Below are 21,493 nucleotides of genomic sequence, written 5' to 3' on the forward strand. Positions count from 1 at the left end.
GGGTGGGGGAGGAGGGGGGGTACAATGGTGGGGAGGGATGGATCCTGTATTAGTCCTGTGGTTTTATAACTCCGTGATGTGAATCTTGGGGAAGAATGTCAATATTTGAGGCTGGTATGGGGGATTCTGGAGCTGGGCTAGTGTCTCATATGAATTGGGATTTCCCTATTATCAGTTAATTAGCTATTCTAAAAGACTATCCTGGTGTGTTAGTGTTTGGGGCCTGAACATACCTCTTCCAGCTGTATTCTTTGTCTTCATATGAGGAAAAGGACACAGCTGGCTAGAGAAGCTCAGAGAGAGAAAACATTTGGAGCCCAGTCCAAATCCTTGGCATCGGCATTGAGCCTTGCACCAGCATAAGGTGCTTCGATTACCATTGCTGCAAGACCCTTGACAGACACTGGGAGTTGGCATTCATTGAGTGGATCTTCACCTGCCTTGACGCTGGCCACTGTGCAGGGGCACAGAGACCAGTCAGCATTGGACCTGGCACTGAGGTGACATGAGATTTGACGTTGTCTTAGTTGGCATCAAGGAGCATCGATGACTTGCATTTGGCGAAGGCCAAGAAGCATTGGCATCAATTCCCCCGACACACAGTGCCATGAACTGTGGGGCACCAAGAGAATCTGTCCCCAAGAAATGTTGACGCTGAGAGGACCGCTCCATCTCCATACAAGAGGTGCCGTTGCATTGGTCTCCATGCAGCCAGAACCAAGTACCACTTTGACCCTAGCAGTTCAGCATCCTGTCTCCGAACTGACACCCCAACATTTCCTGATGGTCTCTTTCGATGAGCGCATTTGGACCATACTCCATGAGTACTTAGTGAGGATTTTACAACGGTGTGCATCGGTGAATGGGGTGCTTGCACCAACCATGCCTGCTGCCCTGCAAGGCCCTCAGCCTCTGGTGAGGTCTCCGCCAGTGCTGTCTGTGGTACCGGTGTCAGCAGCTCCCGTGTGGGCACCCTTTTGACATCAGGGGAGGAAGCTTTTCTGGAGAAGAGGTTGGAACCTCCACCTTGACACCCCTCTCAAGGTCATGGTTCCTGTGTGTTGAGGCAGACTCGGTGTTGACCCTCTCATTATGAGTTCTTTGCTGACACCTATGAGGGGCACTCATGGGAGTCTGATGAGGATCCACAGTACTTCTTGGAGGAGTCGTATGATATCCCATCTGACCTCCACCCCTCCAGAGGAGTGCCTTTCCTTCCCCAGTTTTGTCAGGGAAATGGTGACTGCCATTCCAATTCGTTTGGAGACTAAGGATGAGCCCAGGGCTGAGATGTTTGAGTAGATTCTTTCCTGGAAGCCAGCAAGACCTTGGAGAAGCCTCTGGAAGGTGCAAGGAAGCAAACTCTAAGCTCTCAACATCCAGGCTGTGAGGGCTAGGATCTGGAGGTTGGGATGCAGAAGAGATCCCTCGTTCTGCAAAGAGGTGGGAAAACATGGGATACAAATGCAATAAATCGGAAAACACTCCAATCTCCAAGGTTCTTTGGAGGATAACTCTAGAAGAAGAGGAAACTAGATCTGCTTGGGCCAACAGGGGACAATTAGAATCATGGTTCCATGGTCTGTGACTCTCCTATAGAGGCTGTGACGATCCCTCTTCACTGGATCCTGAAAGATGTTCAGGTGAAGAAGTGGGAGTCCCCTCTGTTGGTCCCTATCCTGCCCAAAAAGATTAATGCTATGTATCAGATCCAAAGTTCCCCAGGGTTTGACAAGCCTCAGTTGCCTCATAATTCCCTTATGGTAGAATCTGCACTTAAAAGAACCGAGAGTTCCAGGGACAATGTTTCGATGCTCCCCGGGCAGAGAAGTTGGAACCCTGGATTCTTTTGGGTGCAAGATGTATCAGGCCTCTATGCTCATCTCCTACATATGATCTTACCAGCTCAACACAAGCCTGTGCTTGCAGAACCTGGTGCGCAGTGTGTCTGATTTGGCAGACTCCCGCTGGAGCAGGTCAAATCTCTTTGCCATCTGGTCAAGAAGCAGATGGCATTTCGTAAGTTCTTGGACAGGGGCGCTTATGATACCTTCAATGTGGTGTCCTGCATCTCTGCCCAAAGCAGACTCTTATAGTTGCGTATCTCTGACTTGGACCCTGCGGTCCAGCATAGATTGGCGGATTCCACGTGCCGGGGGTATAACCTTTTTGGAGAGAACGTGGAGGAGGTTGCTGAGCTCATTAAGAAATATATTGGCACCACTGATGCACTCTCTTGCTGGGCGCCTTCTGCAGCCTCCTCCTCATCCAGTAGGTTTTTGGGCAAGTCAAAGATGGGTCTCTACTACTCGCAGAGGCACATAGGTATGGTCCTTCTCGCCAGCCTCAGCAGGCTCAGACCCAGCGTTCTCGTTCTCATCAACAGTGTGCGCCCAAGGCTCAGCCAGCTCCCCAGTCAAAACAGGGGATGAGTAAAAGTAACTGCCCTGGATGATCTACCATAGGGGGGTGGCCAAGTTTTTTTTGGTTTTTTTTTTCCAACAAAGGTGGCCTCTTGTAACCTCAGAGCTATGAGCTCTTCAAATAGTCCATCTCAGTTATGCCCTTCATTGGCTGCATCAACCACCAAATTGCCCCCAAGAGTGTCTCATCTCACCTCTTGTCACAAGGAGGTACTTGCAAAGGAACTCTCCACCCTTCTAAAGGCCCATGCGGTCGGACCCATTCTACCAAGGGAAGAAGGGAAGAGATTCTATTCCAGGTACTTCCTTGTGACCAAGAAAACAGGAGGAATGGGTCCCATCCGAGACCTAAGGGCCCTGAATAAATTCTTGGTCAAAGAAAAATTCTGGATGGTTTCCCTAGGCACCCTTCTCCCAATGATTCAGGAAAATGGTTGTACTTAAAGGATGTCTATACTCTCATCCTGATTATTATTATTATTAGCATTTGTATAGCGCTACTAGACACACGCAGCGCTGAACACCTGATACAAAGAGACAGTCCCTGCTCAAAAGAGCTTACAATCTAAGTAATACAGACAAACAAGACAGTTACGGGTGAGGGAAGTAATGGGTGAGAAGGGAGGAAGGGACAAGGGGAGGGCAATTGTGGCTAGGAGCTAAAAGCAGCAGTGAAAAGGTGGGTTTTCAGCATAGATTTGAAAACAGGTAGAGATGGAGCTAGACGTATAGGTCCAGGAAGACTATTCCAGGCATAAGGTGCCACAAGAGAAAAGGAGCAAAGCCTGGAGTTAGCAGTGGAGGAGAAGGAGGACGACAAGACAGATTTGTCAAGCGAGCGAAGTTCACGGGGAGGAATGTAGGGCGAGATGAGAGCGGAGAGTTAATGGGGGGCTGCAGAGTGGATGCATTTAAAGGTTAGTACGAGAAGTTTAAACTGAATGCGGAAGCGGACAGGGAGCCAGTGAAGTGACTTGAGGAGTGGGCTAGTATGGGTATAACTATTCTGGCGGAAAACAAGTCGTGCCGCATCTCAGATTTTAGGTGAGAATATGTCACTTCCAGTACCATGTGTTGCTGTTTGGCCTTGCATCAGTTCCCAAGGCTTTCATCAAGTGCCTAACTATAGTTGCAGCATTGCTATGCAGACTGGGAGACTGTGTTTCCCTACCTGGATGATTGACTGGTGAAGAGCACTTCAAAGGATGGTGCCAGGAGTCCATGCAGAGAACTATTCGGGCGTTGGAGCTTCTAGGGTTCATTTTAAACTACCAAAAGTCCTATCTGCTCCAGTTTCAGGAATTGGAGTTTATCAGAGCTCTGCTAGACACACAGCAGGCATGAGCCTATCTCCTGATGCCGAGGGCAGATGCTGTAGTTGCACTAGCCATTTGGGTTCAAGCCAGCCATCAGGTCACGGTTCGACAGATGTTGAGGTTCCCAGGCCAGATGGCCTCTACATGAGAATGGCCCACTGGACTGTAGCTTCCCAGTGGTGTCAGACCTTTGGGAACCAAGCGAATGTCATCCGAGTGACAGTCCCTTCTCTGGTAGTGAATTCGGACCAATTTTACTGTGGGACTTCCAAATTGCTCAGTCTCAGAAAGTGCTGATGACTACTGCATCCTGCTGGAGTGGGGAGCTCATGTGGATGTGCTTTACCCCCAAGGTACTTGGTCAGCTCAGAAATTGGATCTTCAGATCAACTTTCTGGAGCTATGGGCAATCTGTAATGCTCTAAAGGCTTTCAAAGATCAGCTGTTCAACCAAATTGTGCTCATTCAAACGGACAGTCATGTTGCAATGTATTACACCAAGAAGCAAGGAGGTACCGGATAATGCCCTCTGTGTCAGTGAGCCATTCAGGTGTGGCACTGGGGCTGTCTGGCACAAGTTAGTTCTTAGGGCCACATACCTGGCAGCCAAATCCAACACCCTGGCCGACAGACTGAGCCAGGGTCATGCAACCACATGAGTGGTCACTCAGTTTGAGTGTTACCCATAAGATCGAGCATGGGGCACGCGCTCGGTGGATTTGTTTACCACTCTGCTCAACCACGAAGTCCCTCGGTACTGTTCCAGGGTCAGGGCACACGACAGGCCAGTGTTTGATGCCTTCCTCCTTCATTGGAAGAATGGCCTTCTGTATGCATATCCTCTCTGGGAAAAGACTTTGCTGAAACTCAGGCAAGACTGTGGAATCATTATTCTAATTGCCCCTCGCGTTGCTGATAAGGAATTAGCCAATGGCCACTAAGTGTTCATGTGAACACAAGTAGGAGAGGATGGTAGAATACAGGAAATTGCCATTTTTGTATATTGTGTGATGGAAGGAAACAGGAAGATCCATATATGATCACAAGTAAGTTTAGGAGAAATCACATGATTTAGGAGAAACGAAACTTACAACAGTATATATTGGATAAGTAAGAGAGATGTGCTGAGCAGTTTTATTATTCAGTCTGTACGTCTGGCTACTGGGTGACAACCTGCTCCAGAGAGAACAATTATTTTTTATTGGCTTAGTGAGATACTGATAAAGATTTTTACCTATTGCGCCAAACCTAAGTCTGATTGTCTCTCTTATTCCAGCCTCTAGGGCTGAAGTGTTTTCCCCTCCCCAGGGGCAAGGGACAGGATTACACACCCCCTGTTGGCCCAGGCAGATCTGGTTCCCTTTTCTTCTGGCGTTATCCTCCAAAGAACCTTGGAGATTGGAGTGTTTTCAGTCTATCATGCAGACTGAGGGATCTCTTCTGCATCTCATCCTCCAGTTCCTAATCCTCACAGCTTGGATATTGAGAGCTTAGAATTTGCTTCCTTGCATCTTCTGGAAGGTCTTGCTGGCTTCTAGGAAAGATTCCACTAAGAGGTGTTACTCTTTCAAATGGAGAAGGTTTGCTGTCTGGTGTGAGGGCAAGGCCATAGTCTCTTTCCTATCCTATACAGGCCCTGGTTGAATATTTTCTACACCTCTGTAAGGGTTCAGCTCAGTGCAGTTAGTGCTCTTCACCGTGTAGAGGGTAAGACCATCTTTGGACAGCCTTTAGTTATTCGCTTCATGAGAGGTTTGCTGTTGACAAAGTCCCCTTTCAATCCTCCACCTATTTTATGGAACCTCAGTGTCGTCCTCACCCAGCTGATGAAAACTTCTTTTGAGCCACTTGATTCCTGTCCATTGAAGTACTTGACCTGTAAGGTCTTGTTTTTGGTGGCAGTTACTTCAGCTCGCAGGGTCAGTTAGCTTCAGGCCCTAGTTGGGATCCACCTTACAGTAAGTTTCATCACAACAGAGTAGTTCTCCACGTGCCCAAGGTAGTGGCTAAGGTAGTGTTGGAGTTCTATCTGAACCAGTCTATCATCCTTCCAACCTTCTTTCCCAAATCTCATGCCTATCCTGGTGAAAGCACACTGCACACCGTGGACTGCAAGTGAGCATTGGCCTTTTACTTGGATTTGATTGGAGCATGCAGACAGTCCATCCAACATTTGTTTCTTTTGATCCCGACAGGATAGGGGTTGCCATCGGGAAACACACCATTTTCAGTTGGTTGGCAGATTGCATTTCATTCACTTATGCCCAGGCTGGGCTGACTTGAGGGTCATGTCAAGGCTCAGAATGTCAGAACCATGGCTGCATTGGTAGCCCATTTGAGGTCAGCCTCTATTGAAGAAATTTGCAAAGCTGTGACATGGTCTTCAGTCCACACATTCACATCTCACTACTGCTTTGAGCAGGATACCTAATGCGATAGTCGGTTTGGACAGACAGTTGTGCAGAATTTGTTTGGGGTCTAGAATCAAACTCCACCCCCATAAGCCCTTTTTGTTCTGTTCCAGGCTGCACGCTCACACAGTTTGTATATAGTTTCAGGTTGATCAGTTTCCTGAACTCTCTATTGCAAGGTCCAGTTGACCTATGGTGGTGGTTTTAGGTGAGCCTGGTAGCTATATGTGAGATTATGGCCTGTTTGTCCTTAGAGAAAGCAGAGATACTTACCTGTAGCAGGTATTCTCCGAGGACAGCAATCCATTCATTCTCACTTACGCTCTCACCTCCCTTGGTGTTGTATCCTATTTGGTAGTTATCCTATTGTTCTGCAGGTCCCATGCTATCATGGCGGGTTCTTGTGTCATAAAAAATTGACACATTTTTTGGTTGAGGTTGAGTAGACATCTTCTGCAACTTTTTTGCCCCTTGACCTTGACTGCTGTCGATAGGTCTATTGCAGTGTTCTTTATGTTCCTAGCCTATTTGTATGGGTACGGTTAAGCTTGGTATCTCATAATACGTTGGTAGAGCTGTCTGTAAGACTACTACTACTACTACTACTACTTAGCATTTCTATAGCGCTGCTGATAATGATGCCTATGATAGTATCCATTTTTACTGGAGAGTATGAAAGTGATTTCTTCAACTTTATCCTCAAACAAATTTCCACCTGTACGTGGGGCATCCACCAGTGTGTTATGGAAATCCTCTGACAAGGCTAAAGCCTTGAGCAAGCCATCCATCTAGCAGCTGCTAATTCTACTGCTGTTCCTCTTGAAACAGTGGCATAAGGTGTTTTAATCGGACTTTAATTATTTTGTACACACTTCTGTGTCCTTTGAGCCTACACCAAATGTATTCCCTTACTCTTGGTGATGTGTGAGCAGAATGGTCTGTGTTTGATCTGTTATCGCAAATATGTATTGCATAATTGAAACTGATGTGCTACAGTTTTGGTAAACAAGATTATATTTAGTTATAACTGTGCCCAGCATCTTAGGGTCTTTCTTTAGAAGGGTATTTGAGTGTAATCTCCCTTTTGTGGGCAGATTCAGCCATTACTGATTGGTAGGGCAGCTGTGGTGTATTATGTCACAGAATGGACTTTGCATTTTTTCAATTTCTTTGAAGCTGGTTGCACTGATATAGGAGTTTGCCAAGCCTTTGCAACTCCAATAACATTTATGCACAGGTGGTGCAATTATGTCTTTTTGATCTTCCTGATATTTTACAATGTATAAATACTCTTTTCTAGTATCTGGGTACTCATTTGCTGAAAGTGATACTTCATATCCAAATTCTTATAGAACATTTCAATGGAACTATCTTCCAACTGAGCTTCATTTTTGGTTGCTGTAGTGAAGAGTTGGATGGAATGCTCAGGCTCAATGATGCCTACAACTCCCATGTAAATTTGTTTTTTACATAAGGTTTTATATAATTTTTTCAATTGTATGTTTTGATTTGGATATTTGGCAAAGTCAAGTTGCATCAGTTGTGTGGTATGGTTTTATTTGTTTGGGGTTTTTTTTTTCAGTTCATTTATCATTTAGGATTTCTTATTCATGTATTCTTATGTTAAGCATTTTATGATCTTATAAGTATTCTTATATGTTTATATTTGTTTTATAGAATTAGAATTGTACCCCTGATGCAGACATCTGCCGAAATGTGGCTTTGTTGGGTTTTATGCCCTTCACAATAAATAGACTTTTACCATACTACTAGTGGTTCGCTTTTCTTGCTTTCCAACTCATTTTTTCCTCTGGTCTTTTTTTGGCATGGCCAACTGGAGCTGAGGGGGAGGAACTATCACATTGATGCCCTCTTCACTAAGGATGATGTTTTCAAATGTGAAGCTTCTCTTTCACAGTGATGCGTTGAGACAAAGGAGTATGAGTCAATATGTTAGTGCTTTTGTGCTGGGGAAGCTTTCTTCAATTCTTACTCTCTGGAAGCCTGTGAAGAAAAGTTTTGTGAAGCAGCAGTAATATTTTCAGAGTTCATTGCAGGAGGGGACGAACAATTATGAGGTTTGTCAGATGGCTTTTTGCTCATTTTAGTTAGATCCTGGCCATGTAAATCTCTGTTTTTTCTTACCAGAACCATCATTCTTATGTGGTTTGTTGATCTTTGGTTGAGGATTTATCTTTCAGATAATCATTCAGATATTCTTTTAATTCGATAGTATAACTTTTGAGGGCCCGAGAAGACATGCAGGCACATTTGGAACAATTCGTGACATTGTGTGACGCACCATATATCTCACACATAAATTGTGTGTGTTTGTAACTGACATTTTGAAAACATAGTTTGAGAATCTTTAAAACCTGGTTTCTTGTCAAGCATATCAAATAATATTTCTGCTAGATCAAATTAAGGAGCCCTTTTACTAAGCTGTGCTAAAAAGTGGCCTGCGCTATTACTAGTGCATGTGTTTCCTGCACATTAAGGCTGTAAAATGAACATATTTTCCATTTAGTTCCTTAATGGCCACATGCTAATTTCGCAATTAACACATTAGCATGTGGCCACTAGTACGTGAGCCCTTACACCTATTTACTATGCGGTAAAGGCTCCTGCACTAACCATATGCTAATCAATTAGTGTGCAGTGATGCATCTGCGTTAACCGATTAGTGCTGGGCACACGTCCTCTCCCCCCCCCCCCCCCAAACACGCTTCCAGTGCTTAAAAAAATGTTTCTGTTCCTTTTTAGCGCATGGAAAACACACACCGATCCCCAAACTACCATGGGCTTTCTATGCACCCCTCGGTAGACTTTTTTAACATGCGGTAAGCACACATTAGTGCTTACTGCAGTTTAGTAGAAGAACCCCTAAGTTTTTGCTGTTTTTACTGCCATGTTGACAGGAAGAGGGAGGTACTTTCTGACTAATCTCAATTGTGGCTACACAAAAATGAAAGAGAACATACTTAGAGGGGCATAATCGAAAGGGGCGCCCAAGTTTTCCTGAGGATGTCCTCGCAGGATGTCCCGGCGAAGGGGCAGGGAAACCCGTATTATCGAAACAAGATGGGCGTCCATCTTTCGTTTCGATAATACGGTCCGGGACACCAAAATCGAGAAATTTAGGTCGACCTTAGATATGGTCGTCCCCGATTTTTAGCGATATATATTCTTCATCTTGATGAAGTCTGCCTGGCACTGGACAGATGTTGTGGAAGATGGGAATACCCACACAAGCTCAGAAGTCACCTCTGGTGTGGCTATAGCAATCCTGTCTGTCCATGTAGAAAAAGTGATGTTGGATGACTTACAAGGGAGGACAAGTGTTTTAATATTTCTTTCTTTTATGTCTCTATTTTAGGTGTTAACAGTGTGAGCTTTGATGAACATTTCAAACACATAACTGCAATGAAATCTCTGGAAGGAGAGATTGTACCTTTAAAAAATAAAGTTCTGGTATCAAATGATGTTGAGGTGTGTAAAGCTTGATACATTATGCAATTAGCAGTTTTGATAATTTGTTATAGTACTCATAATGACCTTACTGTTTTCTTTGTTAGGATTGGCTAAACAATTTAGCCACTGAGATGAAAGAAACTATGAAACAGTTACTAGTAGAATGCATCGCTGCAGGGAGAAAATCACAAGGAGCAATTGACCCTTCCTGCTTCCCTTCACAGGTAAATTAATTACTATATTTGCAGTTTTAATATTATGAAATGTTTTAAAGAATAAGAATACTCGTAGCTTAATGTTTCATATGTGATTATCTCTGGGAAAACGTGACTAAAGTCACCAGACACAGAAAATAAGGTTTTAATGAATTCTGTTAGAGCAAACAATTTGTAATACAAAAGGCCAAATCTCATTGCAGAAATTCAGGCATGAAACTTTCTCGGACAGCTTATGGACTCATGACATGAAAAATTGGCCATTCTCAACATTTTGGATCTGCTACTTCAGAGGCTCATTTTCAAAGCACACCCTCCCTTGGGTCTAGCATCCCCCCCTTCATTTGCCTCCAGCGTCTCATCTCCCCTCCCTTACCTCTGTCCCATGTCCAGTATGGCCTCCTGTTGCCACTGCTATTGTACTTCTTGGCCGCTTTGAAGAAGAACTCTGAACTGGCATGAGGCCCTGCAATAGAGGCCCATTCTCAAGCACTGCCATTTCTTGCCCTGCCCTTGGTAAGACTTCCTGTTGGAGGAGGGCAGGAGGCACCAACACTTAATCACCAGCCTATAGTGCAAGGATCCACACCAGCTTGGAATACCTTCGAAATGGCTGGGAATTAATGGAACAGTGGCAGCGGTGGCAGGAGGAGCGTGCTGGTTCTCCGAGGACAAGCAGGCTGCTTGTTCTCACGACTGGGTGACGTCCGCGGCAGCCCCCACCAACCGGAAGAAGCTTCGCGGGCGGTCCGCATGCAGGGCACGCCCACCGCGCATGCGCGGCCGTCTTCCCGCCCGTGCGCGACCGTTCCCGCCAGTCTTGTTTTTTTCCGCGCTGGAGAGAGTCGTGCGTCGCCGCTCTCTCTTGTCAGCCCCGGAAAACCGTCGCGTTGTTCGCGAATTTCTTATTTTTTTGTTTCTGGTTCCCGCGCGTTCCGGACCTTTTCTTTTCTTGTAAAAAAAAAAAAGAGTGAACGCGCTTGTTTTTTCCCTCGTTTTCTAGCGGGGGCGTCGCGTTGCAGCCTTGTGGCCGCGCGGTCAATTTATTTTTCGAGGTGTGATTTACCGCCACCATCGACGACTTTAATTTCGCCGACGCGATTTTTCCGTCGATGTCCTCGAAGGTCCCGAGTGGATTTAAGAAGTGTGGTCGGTGCGGCCGGCCTATCTCGCAGACCGACACCCACGCTTGGTGCCTCCAGTGCCTCGGGCCGGAGCACAATATCAAGTCGTGTTCTTTGTGTCTTGGTCTCCGGAAACGGACTCAGGTTGCGAGGCAAGTTCTTCGGGACCGTCTTTTTGGAACTTTCGCCGGCCCCTCGACGTCTACCTCGACGGCCGGTTCTTCGGTACCGGTATCGATGTCCGCGAAATCGGCACCGATGGCATCGACCCCAGGAGCACAGGTCCCGTCGGCCCGCCGGTCCTCCGGTGATGGTAGGGGTGAGAGGCCGCGTGGGCAATCGGCCCCGGTCACTCCCTCTGCCCATGGCCCTCGGGATCGAACCCTGTCTGACCCGGTCCCTCGAGACCGAGGGGGATCGACCTCCTCCTCCTCCGTTCCACCGGGCGCCGATGACGGGCACCGCAAAAAAACAGAAAAAGCACCGTCATCGGTCCCCATCGGTGCGCCCGGCTCTCGGTGCTGGCGAGGAGTCGACGCCGAAGCGTCCGCGTCGAGAGGAAAGGTCCCCCTCGGTAGTGGAGGTACCGACGCGTCAGGGTCCCAGCACTTCGGTGCAGTCTCCTGGACCCGAGCAGCTTCCGGCACCGACACCTCTACCGGCCCCCCCATCTTTCCCGACAGCGGGCCTGGACGAGTGCCTCCGAGCCATCCTTCCGAGGATCCTGGAAGGGCTGATGCGCCAGGCTGTGCCGGCGCCGGGGGTGCTTGCGCCCTTGGCGCCGTTGACTGTGGCGCCGGCGAGCTCTAGCCCGGTGCCGAGGCCTTCGACGCCGACGCCGCTTGCGGCGCCGATCTCGACCGCCACGCAGGTGGAGTCCCCGTCGACGTCGATGGAGGGAGCTTCGTCCCCGCCGGCGCGGGAGTCCACCGCTCGACGACACCGAGGCCTCGGTGCCTCGACGTCGAGCCGGGCCCGGTTAAGGACTCAGCTACATGAGCTTATGTCCGATACCGAGGAAGAGGCCTTGTGGGGGGAAGAGGAGGACCCCAGATATTTCTCCTCAGAGGAGTCTGTGGGCCTTCCCTCTGACCCCACGCCTTCACCAGAGAGGAAGCTCTCGCCTCCTGAGAGCCTCTCCTTTGCCTCCTTTGTAAGGGACATGTCCATTTGCATTCCCTTCCCCGTGGTCTCTGTGGATGAGCCGAGGGCTGAGATGCTCGAGGTCCTCGACTATCCATCACCACCTAGAGAGTCCTCCACGGTGCCGTTGCACAATGTCCTCAAAGAGACACTGCTTCGGAACTGGATGAGACCATTATCTAATCCCATCATTCCCAAGAAAGCAGAGTCCCAGTACAGAATCCACTCGGACCCAGAGTTAATGCGGCCCCAATTGCCCCATGACTCGGCGGTCGTGGATTCTGCTCTCAAGAGGGCACGGAGTTCGAGGGATACCGTCTCGGCGCCCCCGGGGCGGGAGTCTCGCACTCTGGACTCGTTTGGGAGGAAGGCCTACCAATCTTCCATGCTCATGACCCGCATCCAATCTTACCAGCTCTACACGAGCATCCACATGCGGAACATTGTGAAGCAACTGGCGGACCTGGTTGATAAGCTCTCGCCGGAGCAGTCCAGGCCTTTTCAGGAGGTGGTCAGGCAGCTGAAGGCGTGCAGAAAGTTCCTGTCCAGGGGTATCTATGACACCTGTGACGTGGCATCTCGTACTGCGGCCCAAGGTATAGTGATGCGCAGGCTCTCATGGCTGCGTGCCTCTGACCTGGACAACCGCACCCAGCAGAGACTGGCCGACGTCCCTTGCCGGGGGGATAATATTTTTGGCGAGAAGGTCGAGCAGCTGGTGGACTACTACTACTACTACTATTTAGCATTTCTATAGCGCTACAAGGCATACGCAGCGCTGCACAAACATAGAAGAAAGACAGTCCCTGCTCAAAGAGCTTACAATCTAATAGACCAACTGCATCAGCAGGAAACCGCCCTCGACAAGCTCTCTCACCGGGCGCCTTCAGCATCCACCTCAGCAGGTGGATGTTTTTCCCGGGCCCGGCAGGCTGTGCCCTATGCTTTTGCCAAGCGTAGGTACACCCAGCCGGCCCGAAGGCCTCGACAGGCACAGGGACAGCCCCAGCGCGCTCGTTCTCATCAACAGCGTGCGCCTAAGCAGCCCCCTGCGCCTCCACAGCAAAAGCCGGGGACGGGCTTTTGACTGGATCTACGGGAACATAGCCGGCCTCAAAGTGTCCGTGCCGGACGATCTGCCGGTCGGAGGGAGGTTAAAATTTTTTCACCAAAGTGGCCTCTCATAACCTCCGACCAGTGGGTTCTCCAAATAGTGCGGTGCGGATACGCCCTAAATTTGGCCTCCCTTCCACCAAATTGTCCTCCGGGAGCTCAATCCTTCAGCTCCCATCACAAGCAGGTACTTGCAGAGGAACTCTCCGCCCTTCTCAGCGCCAGTGCGGTCGAGCCCGTACCACCCGGGCAGGAAGGGCAGGGATTCTATTCCAGGTACTTCCTTGTGGAAAAAAAAACAGGGGGGATGCGTCCCATCCTAGACCTGAGAGGCCTGAACAAATTCCTGGTCAAAGAAAAGTTCAGGATGCTTTCCTTGGGCACCCTTCTGCCAATGATTCAGAAAAATGATTGGCTATGTTCCCTGGATTTAAAGGACGCATACACTCACATCCCGATACTGCCAGCTCACAGACAGTATCTCAGATTCCGCCTGGGCGCACGGCACTTTCAGTATTGTGTGCTGCCCTTTGGGCTTGCCTCTGCCCCACGGGTGTTTACAAAGTGCCTTGTGGTGGTGGCGGCGTATCTACGCAAGCTGGGAGTGCACGTGTTCCCATATCTCGACGATTGGCTGGTCAAGAACACCTCGGAGGCAGGAGCCCTCCGGTCCATGCAGTGCACTATTCAACTCCTGGAGCTGCTGGGGTTTGTGATAAATTACCCAAAGTCCCATCTCCAGCCAACCCAGTCTCTGGAATTCATAGGAGCTCTGCTGAATACCCAGACGGCTCAGGCCTTCCTTCCCGAAGCGAGGGCCAACAACCTCCTGTCCCTGGCTTCGCAGACCAGAGCGTCTGAGCAGGTCACAGCTCGGCAGATGTTGAGACTTCTGGGTCATATGGCCTCCACAGTCCATGTGACTCCCATGGCTCGTCTTCACATGAGATCTGCCCAATGGACCCTAGCTTCCCAGTGGTTCCAAGCCACCGGGAATCTAGAGGATGTCATCCACCTCTCCACCAGTTGCCGCACTTCACTGCTCTGGTGGACCATTCGGACCAATTTGACCCTGGGACGTCCATTCCAAATTCCACAGCCCACGAAAGTGCTGACGACGGATGCATCTCGCCTGGGGTGGGGAGCTCATGTCGATGGGCTCCACACCCAGGGTCTGTGGTCCCTCCAGGAAAAGGATCTGCAGATCAACCTCCTGGAGCTCCGAGCGATCTGGAACGCACTGAAGGCTTTCAGAGATCGGCTGTCCTGCCAAATTATCCAAATTCGGACAGACAATCAGGTTGCAATGTATTACACCAACAAGCAGGGGGGCACCGGATCTCGCCCCTTGTGTCAGGAAGCCGTCGGGATGTGGCGTTGGGCTTTCCAGGTCGGCATGCTCCTCCAAGCCACATACCTGGCAGGTGTAAACAACAGTCTGGCCGACAGGCTGAGCAGAGTCATGCAACCGCACGAGTGGTCGCTTCATTCCAGAGTGGTACGCAAGATCTTCCGAGAGTGGGGCACCCCCTCGGTGGACCTTTTCGCCTCTCAGACCAACCACAAGCTGCCTCTGTTCTATTCCACACTTCAGGAACACGGCAGGCTAGCGTCGGACGCCTTTCTCCTTCATTGGGGGACCGGCCTCCTGTATGCTTATCCTCCCATACCTTTGGTGGGGAAGACCTTACTGAAGCTCAAGCAAGACCACGGCACCATGATTCTGATAGCGCCCTTTTGGCCCCGTCAGATCTGGTTCCCTCTTCTTCTGGAGTTGTCCTCCGAAGAACCGTGGAGATTGGAGTGTTTTCCGACTCTCATTTCGCAGAACGACGGAGCGTTGCTGCACCCCAACCTTCAGTCCCTGGCTCTCACGGCCTGGATGTTGAGGGCGTAGACTTCACTGCGTTGGGTCTGTCTGAGGGTGTCTCCCGTGTCTTGCTTGCCTCTAGGAAGGATTCCACTAAAAAGAGTTACTTTTTCAAGTGGAGGTGGTTTGTTGTTTGGTGTGAGAGCAAGGCCCTAGAACCTCGTTCTTGCCCTGCACAGAACCTGCTTGAATACCTTCTGCACTTATCAGAGTCTGGCCTCAAGACCAACTCAGTAAGGAATCACCTTAGTGCGATTAATGCTTACCATTATCGTGTGGAAGGTAAAGCCATCTCTGGAGAGCCTTTAGTTGTTCGATTCATGAGAGGCTTGCTTTTGTGAAAGCCCCCTATCAAGCCTCCTACAGTGTCATGGGATCTCAACGTCGTCCTCACCCAGCTGATGAAACCTCCTTTTGAGCCACTGAATACCTGCCATCTGAAGTACTTGACCTGGAAGGTCATTTTCTTGGTGGCAGTTACTTCAGCTCGTAGGGTCAGTGAGCTTCAAGCCCTGGTAGCTGATGCTCCATATACCAAATTTCATCACAACAGATTAGTGCTCCGCACCCACCCAAAGTTCCTGCCGAAGGTGGTGTCGGAGTTCCATCTTAACCAGTCAATTGTCTTACCAACATTCTTCCCCAGGCCTCATACCCGCCCTGCTGAACGTCAGTTACACACATTGGACTGCAAGAGAGCATTGGCCTTCTACTTGGAGCGGACACAGCCCCACAGACAGTCCGCCCAATTGTTTGTTTCTTTCGACCCTAACAGGCTAGGGGTCGCTGTTGGGAAACGCACCATCTCCAATTGGCTAGCAGATTGCATTTCCTTCACTTACGCCCAGGCTGGGCTGGCTCTTGAGGGTCATGTCACGGCTCATAGTGTTAGAGTCAAGGCAGCGTCAGTGGCCCACTTGAAGTCAGCCACTATTGAAGAGATTTGCCAGGCTGCGACGTGGTCATCTGTCCACACATTCACATCAGATTACTGCCTCCAGCAGGATACCCGACGCGACAGTCTGTTCGGGCAGTTGGTGCTGCAGAATCTGTTTGGGGTGTAAATCCAACTCCACCCTCCAGGACCCGCATTTATTCTGGTCAGGCTGCACTCTCAGTTAGTTGTTCTTCGTAGGTCAATTTTCTGTTGTATCCTCGCCGTTGCGAGGTTCAATTGACCTGGGTTCTTGTTTTGAGTGAGCCTGAGAGCTAGAGATACCCAGTCGTGAGAACAAGCAGCCTGCTTGTCCTCGGAGAAAGTGAATGATACATACCTGTAGCAGGTGTTCTCCGAGGACAGCAGGCTGATTGTTCTCACCTACCCTCCCTCCTCCCCTTTGGAGTTGCGTTTTCATCATTTTTGCTTGTCATTCAACTGGCGGGAACGGTCGCGCACTGGCGGGAAGACGGCCGCGCATGCGCGGTGGGCGTGCCCTGCGTGCGGACCGCCCGCGAAACTTCTTCCGGTTGGTGGGGGCTGCCGCGGACGTCACCCAGTCGTGAGAACAATCAGCCTGCTGTCCTCGGAGAACACCTGCTACAGGTATGTATCATTCACTATATGGAACCAGGGCAGAGGAGGGGACAGTAGATGATGCTCTCTTGCCTAGCTTCCACCCTCTAAATGTTGCTGCCCTGGGCAGACACAGACATCTAGCCAGCCCTGACTATGTTAATTCCTTTCTAGTTAGTTTCAAAGTATCTGATCCTTATAACTTTAAATGTCTTCTGTTCCTGAATTGCTTTAAAGTTCCCTTTTAGTATCCTGATCATAATCTATTTGATACTGTTCTCACCATTTTGTAGGGTCTTTTACCAGTTGCCAGAACAATTCTCCCTAGGGAGAATCCAGGATCTCCCTGCTTTCTGGTGATACTAGGTCTAGGGGGCACGCAATGAAACTGTTAAGTAGTAAATTTAAAATAAATCGGAGAAAATATTTCTTCATTCAGCGTGTAATTAAACTCTGGAATTCTGCCAGAGAATGTGGTAAAAGCAGTTAGCTTAGCAGGATTTTAAAAAGGTTTAGATAACTTCCTAAAAGAAAAGTCCATAAACCATTATTAAGTTGGACTTGGGGAAAATTCATTGAGGATAAGCAGCATAAAATCTCGTTTACTGTTTTGGGATCTTGGCCACTGTTGGAAACAGGATACTGGGCTTGATGGATCTTTGGTCTGTCCCAATATGGCAACACTTATGTTCTTGTAGTGCTTCTGATGTGCCGGTCAACATTTGGCTGATTGAGATCACATAGCAAGAGCCCTCCTTTCACAGTAATTTTGTGAATGTCTTCAGTTAACTCATTTTTTAAGCCTGCATGGATGTTCTGTTCTCCTTTTGCAGATTAACCCACTGCCTCTTCGTTACCTTCTAAACCCTGTAGTTTTCTTGCCATATATCAGTTGTTTATTTATTTATTTAATTTTTATTTTATTGATGACAATACAAAGGAACTCAACCTCAATATTGGATATACAACGTTTCAATTATAAAAAGTATTCAGTAATGGTAAAATGTTACTTTTTGTCATCAAACTTTTAACAATTTATCCCAACCCCACCCCTGTTATGTTCAGCATTTTACACACATTTTCTTTAATAACTGTCAACTGTAATTAACTTGCTGAATAAACTGCAGTCAGTCCTGAATCTCCTGCTGTTTGATTCTTCTGCCTTGGTATTTAAGTTGAATTTTTGTGTAGTTGAACAAATAATAAAGAACCTACAACAGTATTGTAAAATGTTGTTCTCTGTTTAGTTTATTATGCTACCCCCCCCCCCCCCTCATCCCTCCAACCCTCCCTCCCTAAATATACCTCATACACACTTAGGACAAATCTATAACAAATGTTACCAATAAACAAACAAGCAATGGAGCTTCGATGTAACTGCTGCCAATTGGGTTGAGAAGGCCTGAATTCTAAGGACCTTCCCTCCTCTAGCTCCATTGCTCTACTTCTGGTACCCTGACCTCCCTTCTACTATAAAACAATAAAGCCAAAAGACAGAAAAAGAAAAAAAAAGGAAATTTGTTCTGTGTTGGGATCTAGAGTGTATTTAAAACTCCTCTACGGGTCCTATGGGATAACGACTGAAGGTACACCCCCCCAACAAAAAGGCCTTCCTCTTTTTAGGAGATCTCCGGGATTGTTGACTTTCAAAAAGCATTAATATATTAAATTTATTGCACCAACTCCAATAAGATGGGGATTCTTTGCTTACCCAGACCCCCGAGATTGTCTTTTTCCCAACAATGCTAGCCTTCCTGACGAGTATCAGTTGTTTATTTAAAAAGATGTTGTCTTCAGAGTTGGCAGTCTTGTGCTGGTTTGGTTTGAATGTAGCTATGAGAGGTACCTTTTTGATGTTGGTCAGTTGATTTCAAGACGTTAATAATATTTCTCACAGATGATGTGTCATCACTGTATTCTGATACTAAAACAGCTTGTAATACTCCAAACTTGGAGTTAAATATTTCTGGAATACAGTATTTGTCTTGATTTCTTTTCACAAATCCAAGTTTAGCAGAAGAACTGAAAGGAACACTACCAAAAAAAGGTGACAGTTTTCTTCAGTAGTACTCAGGCTGATATTCAAAGCGATGTAAATGGGCCTGCTTATATCACCTGCCACCGCCTACCCCCGATATTCAATGGCACTAAAGCAGGCAGGGCCGCTTAATATTGCCTCTGACTGCTGCCTAAAAATGTAGGCAGGCCAAAGGAAGGGGGTGGCTTTAAGGAGGAGCCTGGGATTATACAGATGCCAGCAATATTCAGTGTTTGCATCTGCATAACTAAGCAGCCGAATTTAATACAACTAAAAGCTATGCGGGTGCAAGAACTGAATATTGCTAGCACCTGCATAACATTAAAAAAAATTTTTCCTCTCCTCTGAGCTTTCTCTCACCCACCCCACCCCGACGAAGCTCCCCTCCTTCCCATCATCATCCTCCCTCCCCCCAGCCCATTCTATTACCACCCCCCTTCCCAGAAAAGCCCCCCCCCCCCCAACTCCCAAGGGCTCCATAGGTCACCTCGAGCCTACCTCCTGTCACTGATAGTTCAGTAGGGGGCAATGGAGGCAGGAGCGAATGCTACTTACTCCTGTCCATAGTGGCAGCTTCTTTAATATGGCTGCTGCAATGTGGTAGTACAGTACTGTGGTAATACATTACCACAGGCTGTTGCAAGAGGTCGCGGCAGCCATATTGAAGGAGCTGCCACTAGGGGCAGGAGCAGATGGCATTCATTCCTGCCTCAGTTGCCTTCCACTAGGTCACCAGTGACAGGAAGGTATGAAGCCCATGGAAGTTGGTGAGGGATGGTAATGGAGTGTGATGGGGGGAAGTGGGATGATGCTAGGAAGGAGAGGGGCTATGTGGGTGCCGGCCTGATATTTGGTGCTGACACTCGCATAACTGTCTTATGCGGGCTCTGGGTCAATATTGACTGGGAACCACATAAGCTCCGGTGACCAGAGCAGTGTATGTTAGCCCCAGATACTTAGTGCTGGTGCCCAGACATGGCCTGGCACTGAATATCTGGGGTTAACCTAGCTGGCGACAGTCAGCATTTAAACTAAAAATGCTGACCATTGCCAGCTGAATATCGGCCGAACTATCTTTACCAGCAGGGTACTTATAAGAATATGTGCACCAAAATATATAGAAATTCAGGTTCCAAAACAGCCATTTTCTAGCAGCACAACTGCTAGGAGCATTCTTCAGATGTTCTAGAGAGTGATATCAGTCCAACCAGATGTGAGATTAATGCACTTCAGCTGGTGTTATTTCCACATTCTCGTGTTTACCCATTACCCGTGTGAGGTTTTATGTGATATTGTAATAAATATCCTTTTTGAAACTTTGTTTTTCCTGTGACTTTTTTTTTATTGATGCTGTTCCTTTATGTTTGTCTGCTGATCTTATAGCACCCGCCTCTTTGTGTTTAGGCAAATCCAAGTTTGTAAGTGAATGTTCCTGTGCCTACCTAAGTAAAATAATACTATTATTACCAGGTTAAATACTATCAAATCAGTATTCAGCCGGTGGCACTCGGTGTTTTTTTAAGCGCTGCCTGCTGCTGGTGGATATTCAGTGCCAGGCCATGTCAGGCACTGGCATAGAGTGTGTGGGTCTTTGATGAGCCCAGAAGTTATGCACCTGCTGGCATTCACATACCTAACCAGGCAAAGATAGGAGTGCATTTTATGTGATCTTATCTGCCCAGTTAGGTATGTAGGCACTGCCACTGACTATCACTGGTGCCTGCATTACTTGGGTCTGGCAGGCCTCATTCTGCCAACGGTCTACTCCACACTGCCTGGATTGTGCCGGGGCAGCCAGAGCCAATACAAAGCAGCACTGCCCAGTTAAATGCCGCTGAACGTCAGCAGCTTAGTGTGGTTTAAGCTGGCAGAAGCCTCTCCTGCCCCCTAAAACCACACTGAATATCGATCCCTTTATGACTTTACTGATTGTGCTTTAGCTAGGGAGCTGTTCAATTTATTAAACATATATTAATGAGTCTTTAAAATGCTATGTTATATTTTAATGGGTTTTTCTCTAATGTTTGTTTAATGATTTACTTATTTTTTAAAGACTAAATTTGTGTGCAAACAGTTGTACAGTGATTTTTTTCCCCTGCTTGTATTAGATTCTTTGTTTGGCAGAACAGATCCAGTTTACCGAAGATATTGAACATGCTATTCGAGATCACAACCTTTACCAGATAGAAATTGAACTTATGGCTAAACTGGAGCATTATACTAGCATAGATACTAGTATGGAAGATACTGCGAGTGCAGGTATGGACAGTTGCAATATGTAAACTGTTAAGAGTTCTCATAATACATTTGAAAAGATTTAGTTAAGACAGAGTCAGAAGGTGTGTGCTTAAAGATCATCATAGATATATTACTATGGATATGCAGACTTCTTTTAAGAGCGGTTCGTGTGCAAGTTGCATGTACCTTGCAAAACATTTGTGTGCTTTCTGAATCAGTTCAACAAACATATTAAGAAAAACACCCATTGAAATAAAGATTCACGCAGGTTTTCTTACAGAAATTGGATGTAGACTTTGTAAATCAGTGGATCTACAGTGTATTTCCATGGATCTGATTTATATCTGCATATTCAGCACCCACAGGCCGAGTATATTACATAAAAGTAGGTACTGTGTTTCTGAGCTCTTAGTTTAATGCCCATGTATTAGAAATGGGCAATCATTTGAAATGAATATCATTCGCTGATGAGAATGTGCACTATTTAGATATAGTTTATACTTTTCTTAAAAAGTGTGTTCTATATGCACATAGTGAGCTATCTTTACCGATAATGAGTGCATGCTTACACATGCTGAGTGGTTTGCGCATGTACAATGGTCTGTACATGGATGCACT

General features: G+C 47.5%; 1 protein-coding gene across 1 annotated transcript in view; it reads left to right on the forward strand.

The window, feature by feature from the left end:
* The window catches only part of DYNC2H1 (dynein cytoplasmic 2 heavy chain 1), a 1,078,189-nt gene that overhangs the window by 295,357 nt on the left and 761,339 nt on the right, over positions 1-21,493 (forward strand). Inside the window, 3 exon segments of the mRNA XM_030202388.1 lie at positions 9,527-9,639; positions 9,726-9,845; positions 20,746-20,896. Coding sequence (XP_030058248.1) covers positions 9,527-9,639; positions 9,726-9,845; positions 20,746-20,896 — 384 coding nt within the window.

The sequence above is a fragment of the Microcaecilia unicolor genome, chromosome 4 (genome assembly GCF_901765095.1).
Source record: "Microcaecilia unicolor chromosome 4, aMicUni1.1, whole genome shotgun sequence".
Classification (NCBI taxonomy): Eukaryota; Metazoa; Chordata; class Amphibia; order Gymnophiona; family Siphonopidae; genus Microcaecilia; species Microcaecilia unicolor.